The sequence below is a fragment of the Rattus norvegicus genome, chromosome 11 (genome assembly GCF_036323735.1).
Source record: "Rattus norvegicus strain BN/NHsdMcwi chromosome 11, GRCr8, whole genome shotgun sequence".
In the NCBI taxonomy this organism is placed as follows: domain Eukaryota; kingdom Metazoa; phylum Chordata; class Mammalia; order Rodentia; family Muridae; genus Rattus; species Rattus norvegicus.
The window spans coordinates 76,139,314-76,157,817 of NC_086029.1; the positions used below are offsets into that span (position 1 = coordinate 76,139,314).

At 43.7% G+C, this 18,504-nt stretch overlaps 1 protein-coding gene across 5 annotated transcripts in view; it reads right to left on the reverse strand.

The window, feature by feature from the left end:
- Gsk3b (glycogen synthase kinase 3 beta) overlaps positions 1 to 15,352 on the reverse strand; it is a 150,164-nt gene extending 134,812 nt beyond the window's left edge. The window contains exon 1 of one of the 5 annotated variants that reach the window (XM_006248373.5): positions 13,710 to 15,317. In XM_006248373.5, coding sequence (XP_006248435.1) covers positions 13,710 to 13,797 — 88 coding nt within the window. In that variant the 5' untranslated portion in view covers positions 13,798 to 15,317. 5 annotated transcript variants of the gene reach the window in all.
- Between the last annotated feature and the right edge of the window lie 3,152 nt (positions 15,353 to 18,504).

An 18,504-nucleotide genomic window follows, 5' to 3' on the forward strand; every position in this document is an offset into this window, starting at 1 on the left:
TTAAAGACCCATGGCTATCATGACACCCTCAAAAGACTACAGGTGTGTGTCAAAGATGAAAGAACTATTCATATCTGAGCTTCGTCTGTTCGCTTACTCTCTATTCTTTTAGAGAACCAACTTCTTGGTAAAAGGAAACTTATGTCAGGATTCCCTGTTCTGAATCTCTCTTCCATCCTTACCCGCTCCAAATGAAGTCCTTGAAGGCTTGAAGCCACTGTGGCACTGCACATGCTCAATGTTTCGAAGTATGTTCCATGCTCGCTTTGTACAGCCTAGCAGCTCTGTTCTAGTCGTTGGATCACTTCATTCACGCAGCCGTCATCCCAAGAGTTCAAAGACCATAAACACTAAGCTCACAGTATAACTGGTCTCTGTCTAGCTTCCCTTCTTTCCCTTTCTCCTTTAAGTAACAAAGAAGTGAAGAGGTAGCTTAGTATTTATGAGCCCTTGTGGCTCTTTCCAAAAGACCTGAGTTCGGTTTCTAAATATACCAGTGCCATGTATCATCACACCATGACACAGCACATGCCTTCAACTCAGTATGTATAAATGACACATACAGAAAGCTGCTCTGTGTACTTCAGGAAACCAAGGTAAATAAGATGCTTTTCTGTCACGCTGTAGCTTATCACCTTCTAGAAAGAAACAAGACAAGCAGACTAGAATGTAAGGAAGCATGTATAAAAGGTCACTAGGAGTGTCAAAAAAATCACACACAAGTGAACCTCTCAACCATGGGTAAGAAATGGATGACTAAGTGGTTAAGGACAAGGGTATCTGGGACTAAACGCTGAGAAAGTCTTTATAACATCAAGGCAGAGAATACATAACAAAGACCGTCCAGACCAGTACAATTTCATTGAGATCAGGGCAATCATAGCAAGGATACATCTAACAAGCAAAGCAATAAACATTAGCATATTGCCAGGCAAGGTGGTGTACTTGGCAGGCAGAGGCAGGAAGATCTCTGTGAGTTCAAGGCCAGCTTGGTCTACAGAGTAAATTCCAGGACAGCCAGGGCTACACAGAGAAACCCTCTCCAAAAAAAAAAAGGAGAAAGGGGAGGGGGAGGGGAGGGGGAGGGGAGAAAAACCATATTGGCAGTTATGTTAATACAGAAGGAAATATTACCCTAGCAGTCAACACCCTTTGAAGAACATAAAATTCTCTTAACCTTTGCCAATATAAAATTTTAAAAGAAGTGGAAAATACAACTGAGAAAAGCATGAATCAATGAAGTGTTCTTAACCCATATACATTTTTCCTACTACTTGAAAATAACTAAAATACATAAATAGCAAATTGAACTAATTCTTGAATAAAATTCTAACCTGCACTGTCAGTACCATGGCCACTGTGGCCACTCAGAATCCGAAATTAAGTGGGAAAAACTAGGCAATGAAGATTTAATATGAAAAAATAGTAGGAAACAATAATTTTCATAATACATGTTGAAATAGTTTAATATACAGGGTTAAAAATATGTAAATACATAAATTTCATTTAACCTGTCACTTTTACTTTATGTGACCAAAAATGTTAAGATGCAGGGTCTTGCACCTGGGGTTTACGTGTCTCTCAATGACTTTGATCTTGTACCTTTCATTCATAGGCAGTCATCTGGATTAGCTGAACCGCAGCCTGTAAGTCACTTTTTAAAAATCACTTTTCTATATATAGAGAAAGATGCATTCTCTAAGTTCTGTCCCTCTAGAGAACTCTGCCAATACAGATTTTGGAAACAGAAGTGGTTCTCGAGCAACCTAAGTGTAAGAAGGGGTCTTTTAAGTATCTGAAACAGTCTTCCCAACTTGCCAACCCTAACAGTTACTGAAGCCTTTGGGGAGTAAGTACTGAAAGCCCATGGCGTGAGCCATTTTACGAACATAAGGAGACAAATGCATTTGGTCACCCTGACTCACGAATTATGAAAGGCTATGGCTTTGGCAATTCTTCATGTAAAATGCTTGACAACTGGTTGAACATAAGGAAAACGACGCTGCTGGCAGGCTGTTCCTAGCACATCTGGATAAACTGACCAAGGAAAATACAAGCAACTTGCAGCATCTCAGCAACTTCTATGAACTCGAGTGATAAAAATGATGGGCTCCAGATGCCCATAAAGTCTAGAGCTTTCTACGTGCACCGTGGAAGAGAATCTTCTCTCCTGCACCCAGAGCTCAAGTTGTGGAAAATCAAACTGAGTAAGGTTGGCTGAATTATAGCAAAAATGTGTTTGAACCAAACCAAAATTGTTTGACGGGTTGGCTGAAGCATTTGTCAAAAGAGGGCCTACTGAAAAGGAGCTGGAGATGGCTGATACCCCTTTGCTTCGTGTCAATTAGGGGGTGTCGGTGGCTAATAAGGGCATTAATTGGCAAAGAGTAAGATCCTGAAACTTGGGATGGGGATTGAGGGAAGACCCTACTGGAGCCAGGAACTCTGAACCTCGGGTTCTCAAGAGTGTCTCACCTGAGAAAGCAGTCTCTCTGCCCTCAGCAGATATGCGCCCAGCCGCACTGCCTGAAATCCTGTCTTCTTCACCTCTAAGTAAATTAATCCTCCACTGTCTGCTAAACCAGAAGTGACTTTCTCTGAAGGTGATGCCAGGCAAGACCATAATACCGATGTCCCTCAGGGTCTACCAATAGTTGCCTCTACACCTATATTCAAAGTTAATAAAGCAGGCTCCTAGAGGGGAGGCAGGAAGTGTAGTCCATGAGGAAAGGTACTACACTACTAACTACCTTAATGAGTTTTCTAATTCATTCAGCCAAAAGTCTGGGGAATCTGTGTGGAATGGATTTTAAGTGGGATAATAATGGTAAGAACATTAAAACTGGATCATGCTAAGTTTATTGATAGGGGCCCACTGAGTGGAGATTCTAGGTTTAATACGGAAGCTTACACAATTTAAAAAGGTGACTGAAGTTTGTTTGAATTGGCTTAAGTATTTGTCAAAAGGGAGCCTACTGAAAAGGAGCTGAGATGCCTGGTATCCCTTTGCTTAGCTGATGAAGGGATTTTAAGGCAAGGAAAGGGGGCAATGCTAGAGTGAGTATGCTGTGTAAAACCTAATCCTCCACAATAGGAAGATCCATAAGACATGCCTTTTACTAATCCTCTGTACTGGCTGGTTCTGTGTGTCAACTTGACACAAGCTGGAGTTATCACAGAGAAAGGAGCCTCTCTTAAGGAAATGCCTCCATGAGATCCAGCTTTAAGACATTTTCTCAATTAGTGATTAAGGGTGGGAGGGCCCATTGTGGGTGGTGCCATCCCTGGGCTGGTGCTCCTGGGTTCTATAAGAAAGCAAGCTGAGCAAGCCAGAGGAAGCAAGCCAGTAAACAACATTCCTCCATGGCCTCTGCATCAGCTCCTGCTTCCTGACCTGCTTGAGTTCCAGTCCTGACTTCCTTTGGTGATGAACAGCAATGTGGAAGTGTAAGCTGAATAAACCCTTTCCTCCCCAACTTGCTAATTTGTCATGATGTTTGTGCAGGAATAGAAACCCTAAGCCATCCTATAAGATGCAAAATGGTGAAAGGGGCACCAGCACATTTGAAGAGCTTTGCTGTTGTCCTTTCCCTTGTGCCAGACCTTAGAGCTGGAGATACTCCTGCTTAGTTGGACAAAATGAAATGCAATGGTTTAACTGGGCTCCAAAGAAGCAGGGGCCAGTGGAAGAACTAAATCACCAACGGCCAAGTGATCAAAGCTATTGCAGTGGGTAGGATAGACAAAGCAATGTCAAATGGCCTGGCCTGTAAAAGTCAGTACAGGCAAAATGAATTTAATGGGGGAATAACTCATTTGGACCTTTAGTACTGGTTAATCAATCATGCTGTTTCCAGGCATGAAATAGATAAAGATGACTACTGAACTCCTGATCTGTCTACTCAAAAAATTTCTCAAACAAATTAAAGAATGGCTACATTGTATCTTACGATGAGAATCTTGGCCCATGAACCTATTTCCAGACTTGAGCCAGTCTGCAGAACCAGAACCCCTTGAATGAAGAAGAGATGGCCAGGCTCTCCTGAGGAAAGACCTTGATAAAATACTGTGGTAGTTTGAGAAAAAATGGCCCCCTAGTGGCTCATGTATCTGAATGCTTAGTCACCCGGTAGTGGCATTACTTGAGAAGGATTAGGAGATGTGACCTCATTGGTGTAGATATGGCCTTCTCAGTGGAAGTGTGTCACTGGTAGTGGGATTAGAGATTTCAAAAACCCAAGCCGGGCCAGGCCCAATAGCTCTCTTCTTCCTCCTGCCTGTGGATCCAGATGTAGCACTCTTAGCTCCTGTCTTCTCTAGCATCGAGTCTGCCTGCATGCTCCCTTACTCCACCCCAGGATGCTAACTGACTAAACCTCTGCAACTATAAGCTAAGCCCAACTAAGTGCCCCCTCTTCTATGAGCTATGTGTCTCTTCACAGCAACAGAACACTGACTAAAATAAATATCTACAAGTCTTACTGTTAGCCTTTCCCCACTCCTTCCCCAGAGAGATATATACCTCTTTACAAGGGTAACTGTACCTTTTTTTTTTGGGGGGGGGGGGTGGTAATCAAACTTTCCAGGATCTACTAGATACTGCTTCTGAATTGGACTGATTCCAGGAGACCCCAAGAAACACCGCAACCCTCCAGTTAAAGCAGGGACTTAGGGATGTCAGGTCATTAATATTTTTGGCTGAAATCCAACTTATATTAGGTCCAGTGGGTCTCTGAATTCATCCTATAGTTATTTCCCTAGTCCTAGAACGTATAATTGATATACATACACTTAGAAGTTGGCAGAATTCTTAGTCATCAACTGATCATAAAATCTTAAAAAGAAACATCCAATCACTGTGTCTAATGCAGAAGAGGTAAAGATATTTGCCAAAACCCTGTCCTATTTCCCTTTGGAACAAATACAGAAAAATCACTGACAGAAGTATAGTGGCACACACCCAACCCCTACTCAGGAAGCTGACCAGGAAAATAGCAAATTTAAGGCCATCCCATGCTACATAGTGAAATTCTGCCTCAAAAATAAATAAAGGCATTATATAAATACATACAAACTAAGAACATTTCCAGATATATTTACCAAATCATAACTTTGAGCACTAGTGGCTGATGTCACAAGATAATATGAGATAATAACCCTGCAACGATATACAAACACATGATCCAAGTAACAGGAGAATGAAGTCAGCCGCTCAAAAGGTCCTGGAGACCCAGCAGCTCCGGAACCAGCAGTCACATTAGGGCTCTATGAACAAGGATGCTGCGGGGAGAGAAAAGGAGTCGCAGCAGGTAGAAATCCAAAAGGTAGAGCCTGAAAAAACGGTACTCTGTAGAGGAAAATCAAGCCTGTATCACCACGAACAATACAAGAAATGGTAACAATAAAGATATTTAAAAAAAAAACTGCAAAAAAAAAAGATATTTAAAAACAAAATAACGAAAATATATTGGCTGTGCATTTAGAACAGGCTTCACAGTTCTTTAAAATGATCAGCAAGTTACCATATGATCCAGCAGTTCTATTTCTAGGTACATATTCAGAAGACTTAAAATATATCCACATCAAAACTTGCTCATGAATGTCCAAAGCAGTGCAGCCAAAGCCCAGAAAACCCACATGCTAATGGACTGATGCACATGACACTTCCATTGAATGCAATTATTACCCAGCGATAAAAAGGAAGGAGGCCTTTTTAATCGTGCATTCTTTAGCATGAAAGACTGTAAGCTGTGTCAAGGAAAAGAAGCTGGTCCTAAAGGAAAGGCAGGGACAGATGTGGTAAACATCACGTCTGCAATTTCAGGCTACCAGACCCTGGGGAAGCAAGGGCATGAAGATCCTGTCATCCCACTCAAGAGGACAGAGAACGGTAGATCTCCAGATTGAGGGCAACCAACCTAGTCTACACAACAAGTTCCAGGCCAGCAAGGAAGAGACAGTGAGACCCTGGCTCAAAAACAAAAACAAAGAAATAAGGAGGGAGGGCGGAGATCTTACTATAGATCCATTTATATGAAATCTAGACTAGATATACACAGATTAATGCTTGCCTATAGCTAGCCAATAGATGATAGAAAGAGACCAGTAATGAACCGGTTTGTGTGTGTGTGTGTGTGTGTGTGTGTGTGTGTGTGTGTGTGTGTAGAGCGGGCGTTGAGAAAAACATTCTAAAATTGAGTCATGGTGATGGCTACACAATTCTATGAAAATACTAATAACCACTAAATGTTCAGTGGATAAACATTATGATATGTGAATTATATTCCAATATAGCTCTTCTCAAAAGGAAGTGTGGGCGTTTTCACAACCTGTTTTGGCTCTGACTACTGTTCAATGTCTAGATAGTGGGAATGATTCAATAATTTGACTAAAAATAGTAGTTTAATTATACCATAACAGGAGGTGGATGGACATGACAATGACATATACTACAAGCAGGGAGAAACAATATCTAAGGTTAATTTCATTCTGCTTTAGATTTGCCTTGAATTTATTTCTCCTAGTGCTGGAGAATGAACCATGGCCTCACAATGTTAGACAAACACCCACGGCTCAGTGTTATCCCCAGCGCTTTCTCTGCGTATCCTGACAGAATGTCAGCTGCCCAAGCAGCCCTTGGACTTGTTTCCTGCCTCAGTCTCTGAGCAGCTGGGATCACAGGACTTGCTCTCGTGTTATTTTTAAAGATAAACTAAAATTATACTAATCAATGAAAGGACAAAGACTACTGGAGAGAACAGCAGTCAGTGTTAAGGCTGTACCTGAGAAGTAAGGGTCTGGAAGGTAGATGACCAAGTAAGTGTATGTATTTGACTCAACTCAGTCTCTTCAGCGTGCCAAGAAGGAGACGGTGAATTCATTGAAAGACATTACCTGATCTTATAGAAGAGGGGAAGTAGAGAATGTCACATGCAAAGAGAGGCTTGGTCTTTGTGAAGCTCCAACAAACTTCTCAGACATTCAAAATAAAGAGTTCTTTGGCACAATTGAGATACCCACCTTCTCAATTCTCACGACATAGACCATGGCTTCATACAATTACTCTCTACACAGCTAGTCATAACATTTTAAAAAACAGAACAAAAAAATGAAAAGAAAAAAAACACTTAAATGAGGACCAGCAAAATGGATCAGTGGATAAAAAGTTGAAAAAGCAGACTAGAAAGTGTTAAATAATAACTCTTAAAAACAGCTTTGAGACACCTACAAACCAGGACACAAAGCTACGAATCTGTCAACCTGATGCCAGGTCTAACAGCAGCATAGCTAATGCTTCAGTTTTTTAATTGATTTTTTTGGTTTATTTTGTCAATCACTAACCAATTCTAAAAGGGTCAGATTCCAAAGAATCTACTGCATATTGATTAACTTCTATTCTTGGGAGAGACGAGGACCAGAAGGAAGGAGGCTCCAATTACAGGCACTAACGAATACATAATACATACCTGAATAACTGGTTGAAAACACAATTTAAAAAGTACTTCCGGAAAAATAACTACTGTTTGAAGTTAGCATCAAATTCTGTAAAAAGGGATAAGTATCTTTTCATGAACGATTGAAAGGGACATCAGACATGTATGGCACAAGCCTTTAATTTCAACACTAGGGAGGCAGAGACTGGCAGATCTGAGTTTGGGGACAGTCTGGTCTACAGAGTGAGTTCAGCCAAAGCTACACGGAAAAACCCTGGAGAGAGAGGGGAGGATGTGGGGGAGAGAGAGTGAGCGAGAGCTCTTATTAATGACTAATTTGGAGAAGCACTTCCTGATATTATACAGGGATAAAAATATGTAGCAGAAGATTTATTCACAGATTGCCAATGCTCTCCCAAAGCAACCAGTGCTAACTTAACATTACACAACAACAAAGGAAAGTCACATGTTATTTTCCCTTTTGTGCTGGCATAAATCCTAATATTTTTTCAAGGAACTATACTGTATTTACTAATAGGCATACCTGAAACTAACTTCAAAACCACTATGGTGAAAAGTCACAGAGTCATTGCTAAATTATCCTTTAAAGGGCTTGGACATCCTTTAAGAGTTGTTGGACATGGTAGCCAGCTTGACTTCCCAACTCCTGATCTGGGATTAAACTGAGACCATCACTGAGAGCCTTTACCCGCTGAGCCACGCCAACCGCCCTCAGCTGTAAACTTAACTGTAAGGTCATCTCGAGAAAACTGTTTCTCGATCAATGGTCACTTTGTCTTCTGTGCACAGAAGCTTTGACCCACACACATTTCCACATCATATTCAAAAGTTCCAAAGGCAATTTTTGTGATAATTAAAAAAGCATTTAGATAACCAAAGTTAGGTACCAAGACTGCAACAACCAGGCCGAGGTTCCTGCACCATGAAACTTTTTCTTCTGAAAATTACGCATGGTTTTCCTTTTACCAGCTCTAAAACACCCCGGAAAGATCAGACAGAGAACGATGTTAACCGTTTCAACAACTTCACCGCCTCAGAGTGACTATGTGCTCGGTGGAACAGTGCCTGGGGAATCAGGTTGGTCCTGTCTTGGGAGCAGGCTTTACTGCTGCCCCGCCCATGCACCTCTGCTCCCCACTCACACTGTAGGGCACTAATCTCACCCTGCCTGCCCTCATCCCTGTACCTCAAGCCCCTAAACCTTATTTTAAAATACTAAAAAAGACAGCTCAGTGCTAAAAAGCTGCTAAAAGCCCTGGCCACCAAACCAGACGATCTGAGTTCAAACCTCAGCACCCACATAATGGAAGGAGAGAGCCGATTCCTCCAACCTCCACATGCACATACAGACATTAACAAATGTAAAAACTTTAATGGAAAGTACAGAAAAAAAGGAACTGTGGCACCAGGGTCAGCATGTTTCTTAGCCTGCTCTATACACAAAGCTCGCACAAAGTTTCCTGGGCCTGGAGACATGGCTCAGTGGTGAAGAGCACTGACTGTTCTTCCAGAGATCCTGAGTTCAATTCCAGCCTCTACATGGTGGCTCACAACCATCTATAATGGGATCTGAAACCCTCTTCTGGTGTGTGTGAGGACAAAGCACTCATAAATACTGAATAAATAAATAGTTTCTCATCACAGTATACTGCTAAGTACTTGATAACTTGGCCTTTCCCAGACTTGTCTGCCCAAAACAACTGCAATTCAGGTCCAGAGTAAGATTCTGATGAAACTGGGCACAAGAACCATCTGAAGGGGTGGTAATATGAGAAGACACCTCATTTTCTAAATGCAGTTTCTAGTCAGCCATGATAAACTGCTCAATCTCTAGGTCCCTAAAGTTTTGGAATAGTGCTTGCCACTTGATACTTAGCATCCTCAAGGTGTATGCACCAGAGGTCCACGCGACGCTGACCGAAATATCCTAAGTCTTAACAGCTGTGAGTCAGTCTAGCTAATAGGAGTGAAAAGCAAGGTCCTGGTTTTCAATCTCACTCACAAACAGGGTTGTTTTTATTCCATTAAATAGGAAAATCAAGAAATTAGCTAGTGAGATGGGTGTGGTGGGGCATACTTAAATCCTAGCATTTGGGAGGCAGAGGAAGGCAGATCTCTGTCTCTCCAAAGCTAGTTCCACGACAGCCAGGGCTACACAGGGAAACCCTGTCTCAAAAAAAAAAAAAAAGGGGGGGGGGTGAGGAATAGTTCCTAATAACCTATTTCTTCCATATCACAAGGAAATGAACCTTCCTTGGAAATTAGGGCGCCTCCAAGTTGCTAACTAGTCTTTGATTATAAGACAGTATAATTTGATATTGCAGAATACTATGCAACTTATAAATTGGTCTATTTTCACTGATGATTTTTTTTTTGTTGTTGTTGTCTTTCTATGCAGTCCTGGCTGACCTGGAACTACTTCACTTGCCATGTCGACAGGGCAACCAGTGACCGGCCTGCCTCCTCAGAACTGGGATTAAAGATGTGTGCCACAGCTGCTAATGAAAATGTTATGTGTTGAAACAACCTAAGTGATAGTATTTCCCTCTTTCCATACCTTATATACAAGCACTATATCTGAGCAACCAGCCAAGTTGTCTTCCAATGGTTCGCCATAAGCCTTGGCCAAGCTGGCCTCAAACTTACAGAGATCCAAGTCCCTCTGCCTCCAGAGTGCTGATCAAAAGCCGTGTGCCACCACTGCCCAGCCTCACCATAAGCATCTGACAAAATGTTAACCAAAATCACCGTGCACTCACTCTATTTTGAGTAAAAGGTGTTATTCAACAGTAGAATCTGTGTATATGTTAATATTCATTTAATCTCCATAAATCTGGATGTGAATAAAAATTGATTTCATTACAGCAAGGAAAAAGTGTTTGAGAGGCTAGAGAGATGGCTCAGTGGTTAACAGCATGGACTACAATTCCCAGCAACCACATGGCAGTTCACAGTTGTCTGTAACTCCAAGATCCAGCACCCACACAGAGAGAAATACAGGTAACACATTAATGCACACAAAATAAAAATAAATTAAAATAAAAAATATTTGAAATATACTTATTTAATAATGCCTCAACAGAAAAAAATGTTAACAATCAACTTTTAATTAAATCTTAAAGGTATTATTTTACAGGCAAATTTTACCTAAGAAGCATTACTTATGAAAAATACATTTAAGAATGACCCAAAGATTAAGACTATATAAAATGACTAGTGGTGGAAGGCACTTTCATCCCAGCATTTGGGAGGCAGAAGCAAGTGGGTATCTGTTAATTCAAGGCTAGGCAGGTCTACATAGCAAGTAAGTACCAGAACAGCCAGGGCTACACAGAGAAAAACCCTGTCTCAAAACAAAACAAAATATGTGTTTAAGTATAACCTCTAGTTACTGTCCTCAAATACAACCTGGCATTTCTAGGTGAGGATTAGAAATTAACAGACTAGAAAGTTAAGCTCTGCTAGTAACCGACCGCCAGACACTTATTGTATGCCATTTTTAAAAACTGAACTCATCCGCCCTCTCGTCTCAGCATTTTCTCAATTTCCCATTACAATGAACAATGTAACCCAGCGGTCAAGTCTTCCAGACCAATAACCTCAGACTTTATTTTTAACTCCTGACTCCACAAATATTCTCCTTCAGTCCAATCCAAAGCCCTGCCAGCTTTTCCCTCATGAGTCCTCAAATCTCTTCCTTTCATCCCATGTTCACATTTCACTGTGATCTCTAACATAGTCTACTATCTCCCAAAAGGCTTCTAATGTCTCTCCCTTCAGCTATCCAAATCCCTTCAGAACGTCTTGTTCAGCAATGCACAGTTAGTGCAGACAGATAGCTCCTAGATCCCCACCCGAACCTACAGGCCTTTTCTGCCCTTTATTAACTTACTTTCCTCTAAGCCTCAGCTCCCACGTCCCGGTTCTCCCGTGTAGGCTGGGGTAATTGAGATATACCACCTTACCTCCCATACAGAACAGACTGGCTGGGCCTGCCTTCTACCCAGTGCACTGCTTGTGTCTCCACAGGCTCATGGACTTAGCCAGCACCTGTTTTAAGAAGCACCTCTGCGGAAACCTCCCTGCTCCTTCCTCATCACCCTTTTCCTGTGTCCCTCTGAACAAATGGTTCACTTGGCGTTTTATAATACTGCGGTTATCAGGCTTATCGCCTTCGCCCTTTTCTGAATGTGTATGCCTTTACATCAGAGGCTCTGGGAACAAGGACTTAATGTCATACATGCCTTTTTGAACACCAGCACCCTAACAAATTCCTCTTTCATCTATGTGTCCTTAATATCAAGGTTATTTTTAAAAAAAAAATAGTAATAATTAGCATCTTTTTAATGTTGACTGATATGGTAAATATAAAATTAAAACACTTTAAACTATATTCCTCTGGGATTTCCTCCACCCTAAAGAAACTCTATCAAGGCTAAGTTGTTTTCAAAGAAAATCCTGGAAACAAGAAGAGAAATTCCCAACTTTGGTATTTTAGTCTGGCATTACAGATCTCTGAAATAAACCTCATAAATGGTCTAAAATTGACTGGGTTTTTTTTTTTTTTAAACTAGTCAAAGCACAAATACTGAAGTACCATGAAAGGCTCTTCAGTAGTTACCATGAAGTCTACTTCATCATCACTGAAAATGACCCTAGCATTTTTTAAAATTCCTTTCAAATGACTCCATAAAGTGCTTAGAAAGCATGACCCTTCCCTGAAAGATGTGAAATCAGCTTCCCTCTTAACATGCCCTGCGTTCTAAATTGGCTAGTCACTCACTGAAGGAAAGAAAAAAGTTAACTTGCAAAAATCTCTCCCACTCAGCTATCGCTCTGGATACAACTTTGGACTTCTCTGTTCCAGACAAGGTCCAAAAGCCTACAGAACTGCAATCCTGCATGCAGCTGGAGGATTCCTCACTCCCAGTTGCTTAATCAATTGCACATAACAATCCTGCGTGCAACTGGAGGATTCCTCACTCCCAGTTGCTTAATCAATTGCACATAACAGCACATGCATTTTAACTTTTTAAAAATCTTAGTTCTTCAGTTACAGCAGCTCCTCTCAGCCACAAAACAGTTTTATCTATCTCCTCCCTCTTCTTTCTCAAGGAATAAGGAAAATACCATAGATATTTTGGCCAGAATCTGCAACTATGTTCTAATAAGCTGTCATGAAATACCACATAAACATCTCCACAAATAGATACATTTGAACACTGGATACTCGGTATACCAAACACTTCAAGAACACAGACTTTTTTTTTTTTTCAGCACAGATTCCCCAGCAAAAGACTGACAGATACTCATAGATACATTTTAAATCAGCCTAAAAAGGTATCCACTTGTACTCTTTAAAAAAAAAATTAACAAGTAATAAATGCAACACCACTTCAAAATTAAACTTAAATGACAGTCAGTGACAACACTTAACTTAGTATTTGGCAATATGGCAATACAACCTCAATCAAAAGTTGAATCTCCAAGTTACCTTTTGATTACACAAATTATATGGTGGCAGATTGGTAATGTCAAAACAGGAAGGTTAAGAGATAACACATTAAACCACTTAAAAATTAAAAACAATGCACTCAGAGATGCATCTGCTGCGGGATATTTCTCAGCTCCCACCAGCCCGGAGAAGAGTGAGGGATGGATACTAGCTCGCCTCCAACGGGAATGTGGGTTACCAAGCAAGTTCCTCCCCAGATTCAAAAATACTTTGTGTAGTCACACAGGCAAAAAGGAAATATTAGGAGGCTGGGGCATTTAGTATCTCTATTTAGAATGCAGACCCGTGATAACCTGAGCTAACTAAAATAAACCCCCTCATTCCAGAAGACACGGACTCGGCAAATGTACATCATGGTTTATTAATCAAGCGTTGTCCTCTTTATTCAAAGGGATGGGCAAGCGAAAGCTTCCACCGCTTAACCCGGAGGCACTGGGGCACTTGAAAAGACTGACTACCAACAGCACGGAGAACGTAAGAAAATAAGTTTCGAATCCAATCAGCCAAATAAAACTAATATTCTCTCAATTCAAGGTTAATGAGGCTGGGGGAGGGGGGTATGGGTATGGGAGGAGAAAAAGGAGCTGCCTCATCTTGAGTCAAGACAGGTTTTGCCCTTTTCCACTACCACTGGCTGACTGACTGTTCTATCAGGTCTGTTAGTTTAGATCCTGGTATTTCGAGGTTTCTTATCTTAATGGTGAGGTGGAGAAAGGGTGTAAAATAAAATCGATACTCACTGCTAACTTTCATGCTACCAAAAGCTGAAGGCTGCTGCACTGGCTTGCAGCTCTCCGCAAAGGAGGTGGTTCTCGGTCGCCCCGACATGATGGCTCTTCTCGATTCACCTTTTCCTTCCTTAATCCTTTTCTTCCTTTTGTTTTATGTTAGGGTACTAGGTTAATAATAAATGCAGCATTAAGTTCTCCCGCAAGAAAAAAAAAAAAAAGACTTCGTTCTCTTGGCCTTTCACTCCTTTTGTATAGCTATTTAAGAAGAAAAAAAAAAGGAGCTATGTATTTCTTCAAGACAGATCGGTACGGATATTTAACACATAGATGATTTAGAGCTGGGGGGAAAATATAATTCTTTCACCTCCCTTTCCTGGGAGAGGAGAAAAAGGGTGGAGTGGAATCCTTAAAAAATATATATATATCACGTGAACGAGGGCAAATACTTGATTGAAAATAAGTACTCTGAGTATTATATTTTCCTCGGGGATTTTTTTCCGAGTCAATGAAGAAGGGAAGCGGCGGAAGGATCACGAGCCTCACGCTTGAAGAGAAGGGGGATGGGAAGGAGGGAGGAGATGGCTCGGAGATGCGACGGCAAACGCTGCGGCTCCGGCAGCAGAGGGATCCGGCGGTCTGACGGCGGCGGCGGCCGGGTGAATCGGAGGGCAGCGCAGTCGCGAGTCAGTGGCGGGCGGTGGCGGCGGCGGCTCCTCTCCTCATTGCGCCAGGAGCAGCTGCAGGCGGTGGCTGGATCCAGCGGCCATGGCGGCAGCGGCGGCGGAGGCAGCTCCCTTCAGACCCCAGGCAGCGGCTCCCTGACTGCTCCCCATACGCCGGGGACATGGGAACCAGGCAACCGCTTCCGTCCCTCGGGGTCCCCTCCCCCGTCCGCGGCCCCGGCACGGCCGGCCTCCGCCCCTCGCCTCTGCTGAGCGGCTGCTCGGGAAGTGTCCGCGCTGTGCCCCGAGCCCGAAGCCCTGTCAGCGGCTGCAGGGACGGCTCCTCCTCGCTGCCTTCCTTCCTTTGTCACTCGGCCCAGGCGGCGGCGACGGCGGCGACACAAGCCCGCATTCGGCCGGGTCGGGGGCTGCTCTGTGCGAGGCGCGCCGTCTGCGCAGTCGCCTAGCCCTTCCCCACTCCCCCCTCCCCCTTCCTACTCGTCCTCCGCCTCCTTCCTCCCCCACCCAGCCTTACACCGCCCAGCGCCCCGCCGCCCGCGTAACAGGCGTCTGGGAATCGCTCGCCGAGCCCGCGCCCGCCAGCTTCGGCTGTGGAGCCGAAACCTAAGCTGGAACCAATCAAAGACGTCGTTTGCTTGCAGCTCCGGCCGGAAAAAGCCGAGCGGCCTAAATAACCAATGAGGAGACGCCGCTGGGAGACCACGCCCCGGCAACGAGGAATGCCGAAGGTAGCCGAAAAGAGGGAAAGAGGGTTCGCCTTGTTCTGTGGCTGGCTGGAGAAAAGATTCGACAATAGCGACAGTGGCCAATCGGAGCTCTAGGCCCGCAGGGGGAAGCCTGAAGAGTTAAGGACAGCGAAACTCCCGAGTCGCGGGAGGAACTACTCGGCTGGGCACCGCGCCCGTTTCCTCATTGGCTGGACAACTCCACCGGGCGTGTTCTTTTCTCAGTGATTGGTGAAGGGAAGGGGGCTTCCGAGGACATCTGGCCAGTCAGAGCCTCCCCTCCCTCTTTGAGGCGGGGAGAAGACGAAAGCGGAGGGAGTGCATCTATAAAGTGCCATCTCATTGGTCTGCAGCATCGGAGCTGTAGCGCGGGGGAGGGGAGCCGCAAAAGGGAGAAGGAGGGTGTAGGAGCCCGTGGCGGCGGCCAATGGGCGACCACTGCTGTGTAATCGCAAGACCTAGCTGCAGTGGGATTGGCCTCGGGTGGTCCCTAGAGCGGGCGGACCGGCTGAGTGGTCGGCCTGCGTCTGCTCTCCGACCCGACGCTCGTGCTGGCTGTGCAGCCGGTCTGAAAATGCTGGCGGTCGGAGGGCCGAGCCGCGAGCGCTCTAGTGGGACGAGAGGTTGTCCCCATTCCCGGGAGCTCCGCGGGGCGCAGCTTACCGAGTGCGCCCGAGGCTCCCCACCGCGCGAGCTAAGGATATGGGAACGTCTTCCCTGAAAGACGTAGGCACTCAAATGGAAACAAAGCTTCCAGAGAGGGAGCGCCTCTGGGCAGCCGCGCCCGCCCGTCGCGGGGGGCCGCTGATATCGTGGGGGTGGGGGGAGCCCTTTGCAGCAGGCGCACACTGCCAGGTCTGGCCTTCTGGAAACGCCCCCGAAAGATGAGCTCATGCTAGATGCGCGCGTTCTTTGGGCGCGACTGTACAGCGCAAAAGCAACCCCGAAAACAGGTGAGGGGAAATGTGGTCAGGCCGATACCCTGAAGCCTACAAGGAAGCTCAAGTCAGAATTGCTCGTAGCAGTTTTTAGTGTTTCGGGTGATATGCACACTGCTGCTCAAGTAGGTTTCACGTGTAGTCAAGCGTCCATTGTTCTACAAAGGAGACCATTGCCTTGGTCCGTCCATCCGAGAGCTGGGTAGCGTGGCTACTATGACGAGAGTAAATTAGAGTGGACACTGGCAATCCTGTCTGTAATCCCGTGATACTTGTAGTATCCACCCGCATAGTCATCTCTTTCTGTTGAGATGCTATCTCCAGAAAGCACATGTAAAAGTACACGTACTTGATCAGATTACCTAGCTATTGCTTTAAAATCTGATGAGAGGCTTGGGGCAGAACAAAGTAAGCTTTGAAGGGAGACAGTAAAGGTCTGGATAGTGTTTGCAGACTCAGATGTCTATAGAGGCCTGGCAAAGCGAATGAATGACACTGGCCTGGTGGAAGACAATAGGAATGTTAGGCGATGTGGAAATGGGAGTATCCATCCATGCCCTTAAGGGGGTCCACATTAAGATAGCCCTATTCCCTTTTTTGTTCCCAAAACCATAACGTTGAAGTTTTATGTGAAATTTTTAAATCTTAAGTGTTGGCTATCGATACGCCGAAACCACGTAGACCAACAAAGTAAAATCCCAGGAAAATATGCCCAACAGGCAACCAATTTGTAATCTCATCCCTTAGCACAGATTTTATGCCCCAGGTCCAGAAGAGGCTCTTGCCCTTCACAATTAAAATAGTATATAAGGTAGCTGGATGCCATGGGGGAGGGTAAAGAATGTTAAAAAGCAAACGCCTTGCTTGGCAACTTTGTCATTTGAATGGTGCCTCTCCATGCTATTATGAAAGACCTTTGCCACTGTTCTAAAATGCTGTGGTGCAAAACTTTAAATCCTTCCTACCTAATTATACCAGCAGGAAAGTAAATAACAAGGGTTTAGTTTGTAGAAACTGGCAACGTGGCTATTCTTGTACATAAAACTGGTACAGAAATAGTCTACCTTAGGGTTATGATTAGTAACTTTTCTGTTGCCTTCAGATATTTTTAACTCAATTGAAAAAAAATCTAGCTAAGGTTTCCCTTTTCATAGGAAAAATACATATTTCAGTCCACAAATAGGACTTGAAGAAGGAAATGTTTATTTAATAAAACACAGAACAGCCAGGTATGGTGGCACACACCTTTAATACTAGTACTGCCAAGGCAGATAAATCTCTGAGTTCAAGACCAGCCTGATCCACATGAGTTTGGGTGGGGGTGGTGGACACGGACTACCATTCAGTAGTGGTTTTCTGACGTTTAAAACCTCTTACTTTGCCTCCCTACATGGTGGGAACTACTGGAAAAGGTGTTAGTGTGCCTTGAAAGTTAACTAATTTTTGCAAGACCCACAAAGTTAAGGTAGCAGAACCAGGGTTCATGCCCCTTGTTCTTAGCCTCTACTGCACAACTCTCTCTTGGTCCAGTCCCCACAGCCCTCAGGTTCTGCTAAAGGTGTTATGAAAGCCTGATTACCTAAACTCAATCTGCAGAATCCACCAATGCTGAGGGAGGGGACCAAATCCATTAACTTGCTTCTGGCCTCTAAATCTGAACACCATGGCACATACCAGTGCCACTAGTAATAATAAAAGACAGATATCTTACTCAACCAGGAGCTCACCAATTTGGCTAGACTGTCTGGCCAGTGAACTCAGAATCTACCTGTCTCTGTCCCCCAGTTTTGGGGTGGTAAGCACCCCAGCTTTTATGTAGGTTCTAGAAATCTTAACCTAGCTCTTCATGGTTATACTTCAACCACTGAAGCATATCCCCAATCCTAGAATAACTAATTTTAGTTATACTTTTTTAATTGAATGTATATAGGGTGTTACCTCTATAAGTATGTCTCTGCTTGGAACCCACAGGGACTTCTGGAACTATAGTTGCTGACAGTTGTGAGCTGTCATGGCTATGCTGGAATTGAACCTGGGTCCTCTGAAAGAACCACTGAGCTATCTCTCCGGGCCCCAAAATATAAACCTTGCAGTTTGAGAGCTGGCAAGATGGCCTAGCAGGTAAAGGTATCTGGTGCCAAGCCTGATAACATGCTTTCAGTGCTCAGGACCAACATGGTAAAAGGACAGATCCAATCCCATGCAAACTCAAGAACAAGCCTACACATGGAGACAAACATGCACACACAACAAAGCTTGTGAATGTAATTTTTAAAATTTGCCATTTGAGTTGCTGGCTTGATTTTCATTTTTAAAAAAAAAAAAAACTGTTAATAAGTTTTGGCTTGGGGTTAGGGAAGGCTTCCTAACAAGTTTCTGAAATGACCTTAAACGTATTTTTGTGATTTCGTACTATACATTTATTCATAGTTTGAGTCATATATTCGAATGCTCAATC